The 16,922-nt window shown below is 43.7% G+C and overlaps 1 protein-coding gene across 5 annotated transcripts in view; it reads left to right on the top strand.

Annotated features, from left to right (window-relative positions):
• Positions 1 to 16,922, top strand: part of meis2a (Meis homeobox 2a) — a 78,427-nt gene that overhangs the window by 23,208 nt on the left and 38,297 nt on the right. For 4 of the 5 annotated variants that reach the window (XM_084915470.1, XM_084915467.1, XM_084915469.1 and 1 more), the window contains exon 9: positions 10,452 to 10,597. In XM_084915470.1, the coding sequence (XP_084771596.1) occupies positions 10,452 to 10,597 (146 nt within the window). The remainder of the gene's footprint in view (positions 1 to 10,451; positions 10,598 to 16,922) is intronic. The other variant, XM_084915468.1, reaches the window with a different exon arrangement.

The following is a 16,922-nucleotide window of genomic DNA, read 5'->3' as shown; positions in this document are numbered from 1 at the left end:
GTTTCGGGTTCAGATACATGGTTGGATAGATGCGTGGCCCCGGCTACCATCACCACTGGCTGTGGCCCTTTGCCCTCTCTCCAACAGCACACTATCGCGTCGTGTTTTTCCCCCCTCATCCTCTCAATGCTGTTCACTTCTCAAGAACACTTGCGAGCCAACATTCCTATAGTTTTCTCCATCTTTCTTTTGTACTCCTACTCTCATTTTTCCTTTGGTGTATATGCTTATTGTTCTTTGGAGCACCCTCATTATACCCATGGTTATATTTTAAGGGCCTCTCTCTTTGATTTTGGTCTCATGGGGAGTGAGTGGTGGGCTGGTGGGAGCTGTAGGCCTGGCCCGGCTCTCAGGGCTCCCCAGCCAGCGTCTCGGAGAGTAGGCTTGGGGGTATTGTTGGGTTGGCTACCACACTAGAAGCACTGGCGCTACTGCTATTGCAGTGGGTGGATGTGAGGGGAAAATTGAAAAGTCAATAGCGAGGCCCCACAAAAAAAAGAAGAAGAAAAGAAAAAAAGAGCGCAAAACAAAAGGAGATGGAGAGCTTCAAAAAGCTGAGAGCTATAGAACACTGCTAATTAATAGCATCAGACGAAGAGCTTTTTCCTTTCCTTCTGGAGTTCTAATGCTGCATATTAACTTGTGAGGCAAGGCAATTAGGAGCTCAAAGCATGTGTCACGTCCATCTGTTGACCATGCTATGTGAGGGAGAATTGATAGGTAAACAAAAAGTATGCACTGAGCTTCAAGGAAAATAGAAAGCGCGTAAACACTCTAGTACAACCCTACCTTTATGAAACTGCTGAATCAGCAATAATTGTGATAGTAGTTCATTTCAGTAATTCCTGCAGCTATAGTTTGTGACAGTTCCTATATGTCAAAATTGTGGGACACACATTCAATAAATACATATGTTGATGCCTTTCTTATTCCTATTACTGAACAAAGGAAAACATTACTGTTGAAAAGTATATGTAAGTTTTTTTTTGTTTGTTTGTTTGTTTGTTTTTTTCCTTTGGGGGGGTGTTCTTCAAAAAAACAGTAATTGGCTCTTATTCTGTCTTTACACGCAGCTAACATCACGTAGATTGTGATGAAGTGCGACTTTTGGTGGGTCAGCGTTGCAGATTGGCACCAATTTGAAGTGGCTTTGCAATTTGTATTTTTCACTGGCGTAATAGGCTCCTCTCTCAACCATCGTACCATCGCAATTTCCACTTCCAACAGCTGTCAAGCCCCTAAAATCAAAATTAGCGCCATGGAATTGGGCCTTAATGAAATGACCTGCTGGATTTACCTTAAGGAGCAGGGCGGACAGTCAGTACTAGCCTCGGCAAAACCCTCTCTGCGCGTGCTGCGGTCCCATTAACAAAAGGAAATAGTCTGTAAATGTATTAAGCACTACTTCCATTTTCTAATTATCTTTCCCTCCTCCCTACATAATTCATTCAGTCATTCATTAGTTCTTAATATTAAAAAAAAGGATTCTGTCTGTTCTTTTTTCGTGAGATCACCAATTATTTGTCACTATTTATTACGCCGTTGTCGGGGGGGTCTATATTTTATGTTCCACCACAGCATCTGTCTGTATGAGTTTCAAATTGAAAATCTAGCATTATTCATATAAAATTAGCAAAAAATAAAGAATAAAAAAAGGCTCTGAAACTACCCCCATACCCCTCCCCACCTTTTCTTCCTATAGGATGAGGTGAATGTGTGCCAAGGCCCAGTGGAGGACACTAGGCCCTGGTTATTGACTTGTAAAGAAGCCGTTAGGTGAGGGGTCTTGACAAGACATGAGCGGCTGAGTCTCTTGTAAAGCTGTATCTGATTTCTCTGCTAGTTGACTCCCCGGAGAGATCCGTTCTACCCTCTGTTGATCACACTCTCACTCACAGCTGTATGGAAAATGCAGCGATGAAAAAAAAAATGAAAGAGTAGTTTTGTGAAAAAACGAAAAAGTGAAAAACAAAACAAAAAAATACTTACATTCAGTATGCCACGAGTGCCTCGCTTGGTGAGAGTGAGAGCCAAGGAAGGAGGGCAAATGAACCTAAGGAATCAATAGACAGGTGTTGTCTCTCAGTACGGCACAAGATAACTCTCAAATTAACGTTTTGGTGAGCTGTGTAATATATACTTGTCGGTAAGGGCATCTGCATTTGTGTTGGTGTGATTGGATAATAACAAGAGTGAAGTATCAGCAAGAGGCAGACAAAGCAAGTATCAACTTAGCGAGATCTTCACTCCACAAAGATCTGACTAATTTATGAGGGTAAACTGCTCTGACAGAAAGAGAGATGCAGGTGAAGGGAGGAAGTTTTCATTGGCTCTCTAGAGCAGGCCAACCCAAAACCCTGGAGGGATCTCTCTCGGTTTGAACTTTATCAGGGGCTACGCTTAATCAATATACTATCGGAAAAAGAATTAATTACTAAAGCAGAATAAAACAGCTGCATTTTAAACCAAGGATTCATCAATTCTGTAATCTCTTGGTTACAGCTCAGGTGTCAGGAGGATCATTTCAGCTCCATGTAATGAGGAACTGTGGGAGTTTACCCCAGCCCTGTACTGCTCTCCTCCTCCTCCACCTTTCTCTTTCTGACCCCTCCTTCCAACCAAAACGCTTCCTTATTACCCCGTTCCTTACCTTCTCAGCTCTTTGTCATATACCTACAATATTCATCTCACTCCTTTCTCCCTGCCCTTAATACACTGACTGTATTGCACTCTTTTATACCCCCACCCCTACCCCACTACATTCCCTTCCCACCAAATTCCTGTCTTTGCAGAGATGGGACGAAAGGGTATTAAATTTGAAATCTCTGGTGCGAAAGCCGACTAGAACGGGACATTCCCGCTGTTGCAGCCATCAAGCCGGACATTCCTCTACTAAGACTGAGACACCACTGGTATTGTGAAATGGGGAGGGGGGAATAAGAGATGGGGGAAGTTGGTGTAAGACTTGAAAAACAGCATACCACATTCTTGTTGTATATTTTAAAAATATATATTTTTGGTGTAGAACATTAGAATAAAAATCAAAGGAGAAGGTGAATTAGAATGAAATTAACGGTGTATGGAAAGAGGAGCCATGCAGGAAGTATCCCCTGTTTCAAAATAATCTTGGCAGCTCTGCCGTCGCTGCCACTGACATCCACCCATCGCAGCCCTTGACCCTGGCCCAAAGCCTGTAAACGGACTGTCCTTGACTCCCCATAATGGGAGATTTCAAGGCAGGTTGAGAAGGGGTTATGGGTGATGAATTGGGTTTTTAGTGAGCTCATTAGGAAGCCAAACAGAGTTTAGACTGTCGGAGCGGAGCAACAGTGCAGTAATCAGTTCTGCTCGCTTTGTTCCCTGCCTCCAGGACATTTGTGTGGAAAAAAAAAGAGAGCGAGGAGGAAAGAAAAAAAACTTGGCATTTGGCTGATGAGAGGGCTGCTGAGCAGAGGCTACAATCTGATGGTTGACTTGTTGATTTATAAACCTTTTAATTCATTTACTCTACCAACCCCTCCACCCTCCATCCCCACCCCCAGCTCTATATAGACAACTCCCCCCCCCAATCTTTGTTGAACTCTTTGATGCCACTGTCCATCAGGTGTGGCGAGGACTTGACCTCCTCTTCCGCTTAAAAACAGCAAGTTTGTTTGGTTTTAAGTTGTAATTGAGGGTAGAGAATCACTGCTTATGCTGTTATCATGCATTGCCTGAAACGATGTAAGCTGCTCTGAACGAAAAACAAAAAGAAAGGAAGAAAGAAAAACACTCAGTTAAATTGGCAACCAGCATACAGCTGCTCTTTGCGGTTTATGTAGAAGACTTTGATATACAATAGTTCCTAGAGGGGATTAGAAATCTATTTACTAGCATTTAGTCATTTACTCTTTACTAGCAGATAGAGCCATATGATGTATCGGCACTGTCTCCACCTCCTTTTTTCATTTTGCTCTTTCTCATTTTTTCTCCTGCTTTTAAATTTTTTTAATTCCAAAATAGAGCAAGTTAGTAATTTTTTAGGAAGCATATGGTGTGAGGGCACCTCATTTTACTACTGTTCATGTTTGTTTCTATTCACTGTACCCTAATTACTTTTGGTAAACACTTCTTCTTTAATATTTAATGCTGCATCAAATCTTGAGATGCAGGTATGCTTCTCTGGGTGCATCCTATTGTATAAATGATAAATTATTGAGCACTGTCAATATATACAATCCCAACACTAACAATAGCTTCAGTGTACCATAATAAGAGAAGAAAATAAGACAAAAGCAGTCTGGTTAGACATAAGCGAGAATTGGACTCATGCAGTGGCAGGTTTGTAAATTTGTTTATGAAGAAACAAGTGATGAACCGAGATTACCTGTGAGACCAATTAGCCCCATTCAAGTCAGAATGTAAGGGAAGAGCAGCGGCAGTTTCTTCTGCAGTGTTAGAGTGCAGGGGGAAGCAGGGTGGAGTTGTCAGAGAAGCAGAGAGTGTGAAATATCTGGTGGAGGCCCAAAGCCCTTCATTAGCCACTGATCCCTGTCTGCTGAGTGAGGGGCAGTCATGGGCATCACAACTCCCTTTTAGTCCCCCCCCCCCAAAAAAAAAAAAAAGCAGGGTGAGGGGACGGAGGGTAGATCCCCCCCATCCCCTGCAATTTAGCCCTTTGCCATTCATGCAAATTGGGTCTTGACATCTGCAACAGCCTGCCTCCTTTCTTTTATACATCTTTATTCCATCTCTTTTCTTCGGATCTTTTTTCCTCCTCAAAGCCCCATTTGGATGGCAGAGCCTCGTCGCAGCTGACATGCGTTCTTTTATATATAACTCACATCTATGTAAAGGCAGCATTTTTGCTGTGTGTTCATATAGACATAAATATGCAGAGAACTTGAAGAGTTTAGGAGGGAGGCTTAATTTGTTTGTGGGATTCTCAGTCCCAGTTTATCAGGAAAAAAGTTCATTGTTGTTGCAGGTATCAGGTTGTATTGTACATTCTCAACAGATTGGAATTTTATGAAATGATAAAAAACTGTTGGAAACAGCGAATATAGACAAAAAAAAAAAGCTGTAATCAGGCAGCTTGGCCCACCTCCTACCTCTTGCTTCTGGACAAACTATGATTCCTTGGCTACAGAAGTAAGGCTGAAAAGGCTCCAGCCCATATTTTGGGTTAAAAGGTAAAATAGTCTAACTGGCTGTTAAAAACAACTTTTACCTCCCAACCTACACCCCCCCTCCTTTTCAGCCTTCACTCTTTGGTAGGGATGTGCAGAGTAGGGTCAACTCTCTGCCTGTGAGAGGAGAGAGGCCTTCTATCGGTGGAGAGGCGATAGTTATCTCCAGCATTCCAGGGATGACAGAGAGATATCTGCCTGATGGCAGGGTTAGGGGGCTTAGAGAAGGGGGCAGAGATGGGAGGGAGGGAGGGGAAGAGGTACAGGAGTTGTTGAGCAACCGCTCCCCGACATCCCTCCTCCCGCCCCCACCTCCCTCCTTCCTTCTCTCCATGCCTTTCTTACTGCCTGACTGCCTCGCTTCCCCACACATAGAAAAAAAACCATCTAATTAGAAGCTCTTATTCCACTTCATTTAAGGGAACACTTAATGATGTGTTTTTCAGGGGAGACAACTACAAATTATTTCTCATGCAAAAGGAACCACTCAGTTGTAGCCCCCAGGATGCAGATACAGCTGTGTTTGAGATGGAGGTTTGTCCTCATTTCTCTGGGGTGTCATGGCTGTTGGAGAAGAAGAGAGGGGAAAAATGGTAGTGCTTTCTAATTCACCTTTAGCCAGTGTCCTGGCAGTAACGGGGGGTGGTAAAGAGGAGGAGGATGGTGACATCTGAGTTTGGCAGGGGGACTTGCTGAAGGAGAGAGTTTGTTGTAATTGCTCTGACAGGTTTTAAGGCTGTTAATGACTCCGGCCTGAGCGCTACCAATTTGTCAGCATGCTTGCTGTTTACTAAGCTGTTGTTTTATGGTCCAGTGCAAGGGCTGCTGCTTGTTTAAGCACAGATCAGGAAATAATCAGCGTAAAACACTGGCTGCAGTGGTGCAGCCACACTAAAACAGTTCAGTTTAGAGCCCTCATCTACTGTATGGATCTGAATGAGTGCAGTAAACCATATGGCGTCTGTGGTGTGTGGTCACACGAAGACACAAATTCACAGATGCTTTACTTTTATCTAAAAGTTGGAAGTTTATGGCAATCGTGTTTTACTTGTTAGCACTTGCGTTGTGTTTCACATGAATGTAAACCATATTGCTAGCTTGCAGTTATAGCAAGATGATCTGTAATCCCTAGTCGGCACAGAGAAGCAGAGAAATAGCCATTCCACTAGTGTGAATAGAGCTTCTATGTGTTTGTGTATGTGCCTATGTGAGAGATTGTGTGTGCGTCAAGAGCATGTGGTCCCAGAGCCAGCAAAGACCCCTCCGTAAATCCAGAGTAAATAAAAGGGGTAACCAGACGGACAAAAGAGGAGCCCCCACTGCTTCTCTCATTCGCTGCCATTTGGGGGACTGAATGTGCTAAACGCCGCTTATGTTGGCTGAAAAGTTGAGGAGAAAAAGGGGGAAAAGGGAGGCTCTAAATCCCCCTTCTTCTTTTCATTTCATTCTCTGCGGCCAAGCCTGCATGGATAGAGGTGGTGGTAATAGGAGGGTGTTGGAGGGAGAGGTGTAGGGCCCGGTCACTATGGTGTGCTAAGACCAGCAAAGCTCCTAAAGCAGCAAAACTCCAAGCTTCTGGTATCCATCTGCTCCTCTTTCCATCTAACTCTCCTCATGAGTTTTTCTCTTCCCCCCCTTTTTTTGGGTGAGCTTGGGTGAACACGCTTCACTAGTTTGGGCTGACAGGGGGCGTGGGGGGTCTGTTGTAATTAGTCACTTTAACCACAGCTTCCATAAGCCACTGCTTCTACACTCTTGCTTCATTACCCTGAAATAAACGCCCAGACTTCCTAGTGCAAAATCACTGGACAGCCTTTACAATGATACACACACACAACATCTAAAGCTTGGCTAGAGGCTCCACGGTATGATTATTAATGGTATATGGACCACTCTGGAGTGTTATGTGATAACTAAACATGGCTGGATTTGAATGTGTTTTCCAGCTATTGACAAGTCATTATTTATTCACGCATATGAGAATGGCAAAGCAGCAGAGGGAGGGCATTCTTGTTATACTGATAGCTGCAGTATATGTTACTCATGGTCATATACACAAGACAGACTAGACCTTAGTGGGTCCCTAAGGGGCAGGATACCTACTAGACACAATACAACTTTTGCTCTAAAGTCCACTGAAGTCTGCCCTATTCTAAGCAGAGACTGTAGGACACTTTGTACTTTACAATTTTCCATGCAAGAAATCCTAAAGTGACCCTGAATGTGCCAGCATTAGATAAGCCGAGTTGCAGTGTGTTTACAGTCCTATCCCGACCCGTTAATGAGCTCAGCCCTGAGACCAATTTACTCACAAGGAGATATATCTGAATGCATTTTTAATAACCACCCACTGGTGATGAGAGAGGGAATGTGTGCGAGCGTAATGTGCTTTGGACTTGTGCTTGTTTGTTTGCTAGTGCGCTCACTCATTCACTCTCTCGCCCTGATCGCGTCCGGTCATTGTCTTCCATCTTGCCTGATTACACCTTCTCCACTTGCGTGCATCTGAAAATCTGCACAGAAACTTTCATTGCAGACACTTTAAGTCAAGATCTTGGTAGCGTGAGCGAGGGAAAAGGAGGGAGGAGGAAAGGTTGAGGGAAGACGGAGAGAGAGTGGGAGAGAGAGAGAGGGGGGGGGGCTGTCTTTTTTCTGTCTCCAAGGGCGCTGCTTTTCCAAAAGTGCCTGGGGCTACACTCCAGCACCTCAGCTCCCCTAGGCCTTTCGACTGCCTCCTAATAGCCAACCCCCATCTGTGTCACATGGCCAGATGATGGGACACTCATCCCCCTGCTCTGCACTTTTTTTTTCTTTCCTGATTTTTTTTTTCAGAGTGCACATCCACACAGGTTAGAATGGCAGAGTTGCCAGGGAACAGTCAGAAGCCATTAGCGTTTGGGACAATTTGCCCTGCAGCGTTCCTTCTCTCGCTCATAAGAAAGGAGTGGGGGTGGATGCAAAGCACCAGCCCTCCTTTAGATGTAATGAGGTTGTGCAAGTTGGATCTTCTTTATTCTATTTCTACTCCTTTTTTTTCTTGCGTCTTCTTGTTTCTCTTCTTTCTTTGCTCTTTCTTTTCATGTTCTGTCCACATTTGATTTTTCTTTATTCTTTATTTACTGTGTGCACATTTTCACATATTTGAAGTCATACAAAAGCTGTACACAGTTTGTATTTAAACTGTACACAGAATGAATGCTCGAATGCCACATGCCTGATCTGTGGACACATGTCAGCATCCGTGCACATGTAAGAGAGAGAGAGAAGCTGAAAAGCACCAGAGTCTGGTTTCATCCTTGCGGGCTAGGGCAGGAGGCAGCGAGCATGCTGGGTAATGAAGTGACAGGTCAGTCTGTAAATACGCACGGGTCGCTCTGGCCCTGGCCGGGGGGGAGGCTATCGCATTGCAGTGAAAATGGAAACGTCAATAAAATTAATCTGCCAGCCTTTTGGCCACTGTGTGGTTCTATTGGATGAGCCTGACTGCTCACAGCAGGAGAGGGATTTGGAGAGTAGCTCGAAAATCAACACAAAACCTAGCGGCATACAAACAAACAGCAAACTGTGTATCAACATTATTCAGTGAAGCTCAAAAGCAGTGAAACAAAAGGAAGTTGGTTAAAATTCACAGCTCACTAGTTGTGTTTTTATTGAAGTTTGGAAGCAAACTCAGGGAGTTAGACTTAGCTTCCGTCTGGGTCACATTTCTCAGGAAGCCCCTCACAGTCAGGGTAGGGCTATGGCCAGACCAAAGTTTATTGTTTTAAGCTTTCCTGAACAAGGATTCGTACTTAGTCTGGGATTTATGGCATTTGCCACTAATGAATGCCCATTCTACAATTACAACACCCCTAGCCTGTGTCCCCATTCCCATGTGTCCTTCAGAAGGACTGTTGCTTCTTTCTTCACACAGGGAGCGCAAAGTCGGCACTTCTCTGTTTTCCTCTTTCGTGTGGCTCTCCACTAATGATCTGGAAGGAAAACACTGTGCAAGACAGAGAAGAAAAAGAGAGGCAAAAACAAGGGGAAGAAAAAAAAACTGGGAAAAGTAGTGCGGGCCCCCGCTGTCCTTGTATTCTTCATTTATTTTGCATTAGATTACGCCACTAGTCGGATCCTTTTTCTTTCCCCCTTTTTAATGTTATTAGTTCAAATATTTATGCGAGATTAAGGCTTGTATAGGTGGCTGTGATTGATGCCTCTCCAAAAACAGGAGGACATATGAGTCTGAATTTTGAGAATGTCAGGGTCCTTCTCTTCCTTAGTGGAGGAGTTTTTCAGATACATAATTTAGATGCCCTCAAGGAAGGCTTTCAAGGCATTTGTGCCCGGGGGCAAGAAAAAATAACTATGACTGTTAAAAGTAAATCATTTTTGCTAATGCACAATTAATGCCGAGGAAGACGAACAAGGAAAAGGCAAGGGACAAAGATGGAAACTTCAATTTAAAGGAGAAATTGTGCCCGGGTATGTGCACGCTTCCCTTGTGAAATCAAACGCTGATGGACATTAATGCAGGCAAAGCCGCCGCTGGCCGGTCATGCTAATCTCGTGGCGGAAGCTTGGGGGTGGGGTTGTTCAGGGTTTCGGGAAGCCGATGAAGAGTCCATTATGTGCATCGAAGTGCAACAATGAACCACCCCAAATAACATTTACTTCCACGCACTTTAACTGGATGTCCTAAATTCATGAATTTCTGTGTATTACAGTACATATCTGCATAACTCCATCCTGTCCCCTTTGGCTCTCATCAAAAGATGGGAAAAAATGCTCTACATTATGTCAAGCATGCAAATTTAATTGAATTAATGACATGAGTCCATGTCTCTTCTGTACTTGAAGGCTCTGTGTCCATTTTTTTTCTTTCCATCTCCTCCTACTGTAAAAATGAAATGAGGAACCCAGTGTTTCAGCGTCCAACCATAACATTAGAGTCATTAACCCCTATTCCCCTCCCGTGCTCTGGGGTATAGAGCAGCTCTGCGAGGCTTCCATGTAAACCCCTCAGTCTCTGTACAGCCCTTCGTCTAAGGCCATCTAAATCCCCCTACCTCCATATATTCACTACACAACACTGGCTTTGCTGTGGAAATTCTTTTGGCCTTAGTGCAGCACTTTCCAGTTCTTTCAAAGTTATCTGTGGTATTTGTCCGTTTATCCATCTTTCATGAGCCTTAAACTCAGCTTTGACTGTATACCTCTGTTCCATTTTTTTGCTATTGTATTCTGAGCCTGTGGTGTGGTCGGGGATGTTATTTAACCCTGGGTTTGGTTTCCGTCCAGGAGATGGCTTAGACAACAGCGTTGCATCGCCTGGCACAGGGGATGACGATGATCCAGACAAGGATAAGAAGAGGCAGAAAAAGCGTGGCATTTTTCCTAAGGTGGCCACAAACATCATGAGGGCGTGGCTGTTCCAGCATCTCACGGTAAGCACAACCATTATAATTTGGAGATATGTCTATATTATTTAAAAAAAAAACACAACAAACCAAATAAACAGTTAGAGACACTCACATTCAAGACACATACTCACACGCACCTGTCACACAGTAGCTACTGAGGCAGTGGGGAGAGAGTGATGGTGCTGCTGCGATGCTGACTTGTCAGCCACCTGTCAAGGGGACACAGTGACCAGGTCAATCTAATCAGTTTGGGCTGTTTACTCTGCTCAGCACACTTTCTGTAAAAAAGAAAGAAAGAAAGAAAGAAAAGACCCAACAATCCAAGACATTTATTCTAGTACGAAATGCACTGCGGCTCTGGCCTGAACAAGTAGCAGGATAAAAAAAACAACTGGGGAATAAAAGAGAACAACTGTGACTGTGTAGCTGTGTAAAGAAGTAGGATGTGGAATCGAAGGCCTCTTTACATAATCAGTCTTTCTGTGGAATAAGGGAACCTTAATCTACTTATCTCTCGATAAAATTGACACGTGTTAGTTTATTTCTTCTCCATAGCTCCATAGGAAAGTGTTTACCGTACAATTCTGTCAGAAATCTCTGACAATGACTGATCAGAGTCTTGGATCATATGTCTAAATGTCACAGTAATTTAAATGTAAACTGTAAAATCACAAACGTTATTTTCCCGTGAGTATGTTTCTTAGTGAAACGGGGTGGTCCACATGTCCCCTCTCCCTTTCTAATGTCAGGACATTATCAGAACATCAGGCTGTATTGATTTTGCAACACAGGTCAGATTTCAGAAGGAGGTGGCCACGCCGGGACACATAAGCTGCTTGAGCTTGTGGTTCCCCGTTCCAGGGTTGGATGGACAGTTTAGGGGGATGGGCAAAATAAAAAAAAGAAATGAGAGAGAGAATGTGAAAGTAAAGGAGCCTTAGTTTAGAGTCTTTTAGAACATCCGCACATTTAAGAGGGTCATGTGCCCTTTGTGCACTCTGTAGCCCCCACCACCACCACAGTGCCCACTCCCAGCTCAAAGCCCCGTACCCTGATTACCTAACCAAAAGCCCAAGTAATAAGCAGCCAGCAAATACAGCCTAATTGAAAGGGCTGTAAATCCATTACATATTGGTCAGGGATAATCAGGAGTGCTTTAATCACTTTTATCTATTCAGGAGCAGTGAAGCTGCAACAGCAAAGCCCTGAGCCTCGCAGGCCTTAGCGGCTCCACCACGCCAGTCTGCACGCTTATTATTCTCATCATTATCAAAATGACTTCACAGCTGTTCGCGGCTCCCATTGCTCTCTGACTGGAGATCTCTCACCAAATGCTACAGACCAGGCTTCAATCAGACATTAAACTTTTGAGTACCACTAACTGTTAGTTGAAAGAAAAATGTTCAAATACTGTTAAGATTACCTGTTTTTTTGTGTGTCATTAAAACACAACAAAATAATAAATTATATACACAGGCTTTATGGTAAGGCTAGAAATTTCCTGATGAAAGCCCCATACAGCTTCTGCACAGACCTTTTGGAAGAGTCCCTGCCAATTATCTTTAGAATTGTTTTAAATTTGAATTGAAATAGCGGCAAGCAAAGGAGGGGCACATTTTTTTCAGAACGCTGGTTAATTCAGACCCTCTTTTTTTCCCCTTTCCCTCTCACCCCTTTATCACAAACCCTGCTTGTAGATGTTATCCAATCTTTATTTGTTTCTTTTGTGCAAAGCCTTGGCCAGTCTTGTACAAATAATAATCCCTCCCTTTTAACCTGCCTTCATTTCTCTGCTGAGGAAGACTGCTAATTGAATTATCCCCCTTCTCTTCTCACCATCCACTTCTCCCACCCATAAACTCTCTCGCTCTTTTTCTCTTCCTCACACACACATACACACACACAAACACACACACTCACACCCATTAACCATTCTTCTTTCTTTTAATTTGTTAAGCAAATGTATTTGCCATAGCTGGATGCATTTGTGCAAGGGTGAATTCTTGGGGACTTTGGCCCCTGAATGGCCTATAGCGGCATTCTGCCATTCACGCATTCATTAACTGAGGGGTGAGGAGTGAAAGGAGCGGGCTTGTATTTTCTCAAACTGAGGGGCCAGCATGGAGCTCCTCTTCCATGAGCCGCAGGGGTCTCTCTACATATGTTCTCAACATCCAGCCATTGTCACATCTTCTGAAAAGCTCAAAAGGACAGGACCCCCTTCAAACACAAAAAACAACACAGGCCAGTAGTAACAACTGTTGGCTTTTAGATTCAGTATAACAAAATTGCCCTTTGCCTCTCCCCTCCCACCCTCCCTTGCTTTACTCTGACCTCACACTCTCATGGGAGAACTCACAAGATTGTTTCCTTCATGACGGTCATATATAGCAAGTAACCTCACTTGAAGTCATATTTACCGCTAATCTCAGTATGCCAATTTCCCAGGCAAGGGGAAAGTACAGTTTTTGCACCATATTGATCTCAGAGACAGTTCTTCACAATTGCACAATCAGAGAAGGTGGCGATAACCCTGATCTCTTTTATGTCGAGGCCATATGCGTATTGACTGCAGAGCTGGCAACCTTAAATGCTCCATATGCAATTGGCAGAGTGTTGAACAGATCAGCTGGTGTTAGCTGGCAGAAGAGGGTCAGACTGTCTCTCCACTCCCTTCTTCTATCTTCCCTCCCACTCTTTTTCTCTAATACCCCCCCTCCCTCACCATGAGGTTCTGGATGTCTTCCAGCCACATTAGGGGAAGGGAAATCCCAGACTGTTGGTATAAGCTTTTCAATACTACAGGGAGATTATGTTATCAGAAAGGTAAACTTCACTGTTAGGGGTAAAATGTTCTGCTGCACTTCAAAAGCATGGACCACAGAATTCAGGATAGGAAGAGAGAGTCAGATAAGTAGCTAGAGAAAGATTTCAGAGAACGTGTCAGATTAGTAAAATTGCAGTGATGGGAGTTTTTTCCTACCTTTGCAAAAGTAATGCCCTTTTGTGCTCAGCAAAAGCAAACTTTAAATTTTACAATTAGCCCCTTGGCGCCCCTGGTCTTCCTTCTCTCTCAACCCCTGCTAACCCCCCGCTAACCCTTACTAACCCCTGTAAAGACAAGGGTTGGCCTAGCAATGAAAACAGGAAGCACTCAGATGCAAAGATACCTCTCTGGGCTCTGGCCTTGTCTTTTTGACTAGTGTAAAGTCTCCAACACCTATGAAAATAAATAAGGAACCTTAGGAGCAATCGGGGCCAAATTGAAAGTTTTCCTTAAGTGTGTGCACTCAAACAAGGGAGTGAGGGATCGTAGGAGAGAGGGAGAGCGGTCAGTCAGACGAGCAAGTAGGTAGCCAACTAGAGCATCAAGCGTCTCAAGTTCTGTGCTGGGCCACCCTTTGGCCTGGGTGTTTTGGGAAATGCTGTTAAGCTGCTAAGCCAGGTGTATTGGTCCCCTGGGCTCCTTGAAAGGGAAGTGATATATCCTTTAGTCATTTAGAGAGTCCTTGGACTGTGAAGTAGAACTAAATGTTCAGCTCTGAAATGTTTATTGTATGGGTAGATGGTATTTAAATGTAGCTATTAGTATAATTGGCTTTTATCATCCTAAATGTAACACCAGTACGAGTATTGACTAATGAGCTATGTTTTGACTGAAAAGTGAAATGTACCTACGAGAACAGTAAAGATACCAGTGCAGATAACACAGGTGTTCACCAGAGCGAGGAGCGTCTTAGAGTTAAGAGCATTGTGCTGAAAACATCATTAGATACACTAGTGACAGTAGCTATCCCCCCTGCCCCACCCACACATACGCACACTCCCGATCCAAGCCCAACATAGCATTAGTCTCCATGACGACAGGGTGTCATCGTCAGGTCGAGCCCTCCTATGGGAGCTGCTCTCTCTGCCACCCTTTATAGACGCACATAAAAGAGTCGGCTAGGGTCATTCACAAGACATGGACGCAGGCACGGCCAAACCTGGCAACGGATGTTTGTTCCATACGATAAACAAGTGTACAAGTCCATTCCTCAAAAAGAGAGGACATGTTGTTTGAGTAGACTAAACAGTCAGCCCTGTAGTGTCCCCAGTTTTGTTTAAGCTCCTCTAGTCCTTCTAATCCTTGTGTGTTATTCCAGTACAAGCAGCATTTAGCTGGTGCAGACACACATCTGCAAACAGTTTGAAATAGCCCTTCCTCCTTTTACATCGAACCGCCAAAAGCTATTTATTCCATATTTGTTGGTGCCTACTTTTTCTTTCCCATACACATGGCACAGTACTTTTTTTTCAATAAACAAATAGTCGACTTACTTATAATTTCATTTAACTGAGCGGTTCAATAAAAAAATAATAATAATTGTGTTTGATAATAGATCAGACAAAAAAGTTTTACATTGAAAATATTATTCAAAGTAACTTTAGCCTCTTTTTGTTGACTGCAAAACATAAAAATCTGTTTGCTTGTCCATCTCTCTAGGTTGTTGATAGTTTGGATGAACAAAGGAGAGGCAGGGGTTAGCTTTAGGGGTAAGAGCAGGGGGTGTAAGGAGGGGACTCCTAAGGGTCACAGAGGTGGACGCCTGGAGGAGGCCCACACACTAATCTGTCATGTGCTTGTTTGCCTCAGGAGCTCAAAAGTCAGTCCTCCAGTCACCCGTAGCAACCCGGGCGACAATTTGGTTCACTGCCACTGCCCGAATGTGTGATCATCAGTGGAAAACGCAGGAAAAAGAGTCATCACATGGTTACTTTTGTGACAAGACCCGCTGCTCCGTGTGTGTTTGCAAAACAGATGTTAGTGACAATATGACAGGATAGTTTGGTGATGTTTGGCACAGGGGTAATTGAAAGGCATTGATAATGAGTGTGGAAGAGACCTTTGGTGGGGGTGGGGGTGGGGGGTTCGAGGTTTGGTGCCTAGCTATTGTCTAGCCTCTGTGTTCTAATGCTGGCTGCTCAGCGACCCTGGAAAACAGACACAAGCCACCTCAGTCTGCCATCTGTTCTTCCCCAGCCAGTACACCACAGAGGGCCTAACGCAGCAGTGGCAGACCCTCACAGAGAAATGAGGCTTATTTTACTCAAGAATTTCAATCTGCAAAGAAGAAAACAGAATGAGTAAATGAGTAAAATAAATCAAGTTTTTGTTTTCATTGCAGAGCAACTATGGCATTGTTTTCAAATGCTAGTGTGTCACAGCTCTTATGACTGACAAAAGCTTTGTTTACAGTGCCTTGGCGTAGATGGTAGGTGTTTCTAGAGATTTAGTGCTGTATTAGAATGTAATAAACCCTAATTCGTTTCATGCTCCAACATCAGACCTTTACACTTTGCCCTCTAATCCAGATCTGTCACAGTTCCACTTCAAAGCCAACTAACCCCACTTGGAATCTACTGACATATAAAGCGTGGCACATTAGCCTCGCGTTCACTATACACTGAAAAAAATTGTTGGCATGTTTTTTTGTAGTTTTTTTTTCTCCCTCTTAATCCCATACGCTTGCTTATCCTCAAAATGAGCATCATATTATATTGTGTATCTTTTAATGCTGGGATACCTGCACAAACACACCACTTCTCCTCCTCCGTGTTTCCTCTCATTTCCATCCCTTCCAGTTAATTTTCACTCCTGCTGCTTGCATCTTAATGCAGGTTGTTTAATGAAGTAGCAGAAATGAGTGCTTTCGCTGAGGGACTGTTTACGGTGCATTCCCACTGCATGGAGGTGATTAAGTTGCGTGAAATTCCACAGTGTTTGCAAAAGAAAAAAGACAGAGCAACCTACAAATTATCCTCCAGCAAAAATAAAATAATAATAGTAATAATAACACGTTTCACAAAAGGTGATATTATATGCATTTCTTTAAATAATGGTTTTAAATAAGGTGTCCCGGGTGAAGAGCTCCAGCACAGCATGACTTTGACTGGCCCCTGTGGAGGTGACTGCACATGCCCTGACCACAGCAGACTACAAACAGAACTCAGCCTGTCAAGGCCGCTCAGATTTATAAACTTACAGCTCACAACAGTTGAGAGACTTCCAAGAACACACGTGCAGAGAAAGGAGGATGCTTCTTTACGTCTGTGTGCTCCACTGAGAATTGACCCCAGTTCAGTAACGTTTCCCTGCCTTCAGCACTGCTGTCCATTGCTTATGTAGTAATAACACTGATCCAAGCTAGGACCTGGCTGAGCCAGCTCAGCGGGACATGGGACAGAATGACATCATATGCAGTGAGGGAGCCCAGCGTCTGCGATAGTGAACATGCCCCTGGTTAAAAAACAAGGTTATTAAGATGGAGCTGATTGTGTAGGATTTTCCTCCTTTTGACACTTTTCG

The sequence above is a fragment of the Perissodus microlepis genome, chromosome 19 (assembly GCF_051167445.1).
Source record: "Perissodus microlepis isolate ML-2025 ecotype Zambia chromosome 19, ASM5116744v1, whole genome shotgun sequence".
In the NCBI taxonomy this organism is placed as follows: domain Eukaryota; kingdom Metazoa; phylum Chordata; class Actinopteri; order Cichliformes; family Cichlidae; genus Perissodus; species Perissodus microlepis.
This window is presented reverse-complemented; position numbering and strand designations above follow the sequence as displayed.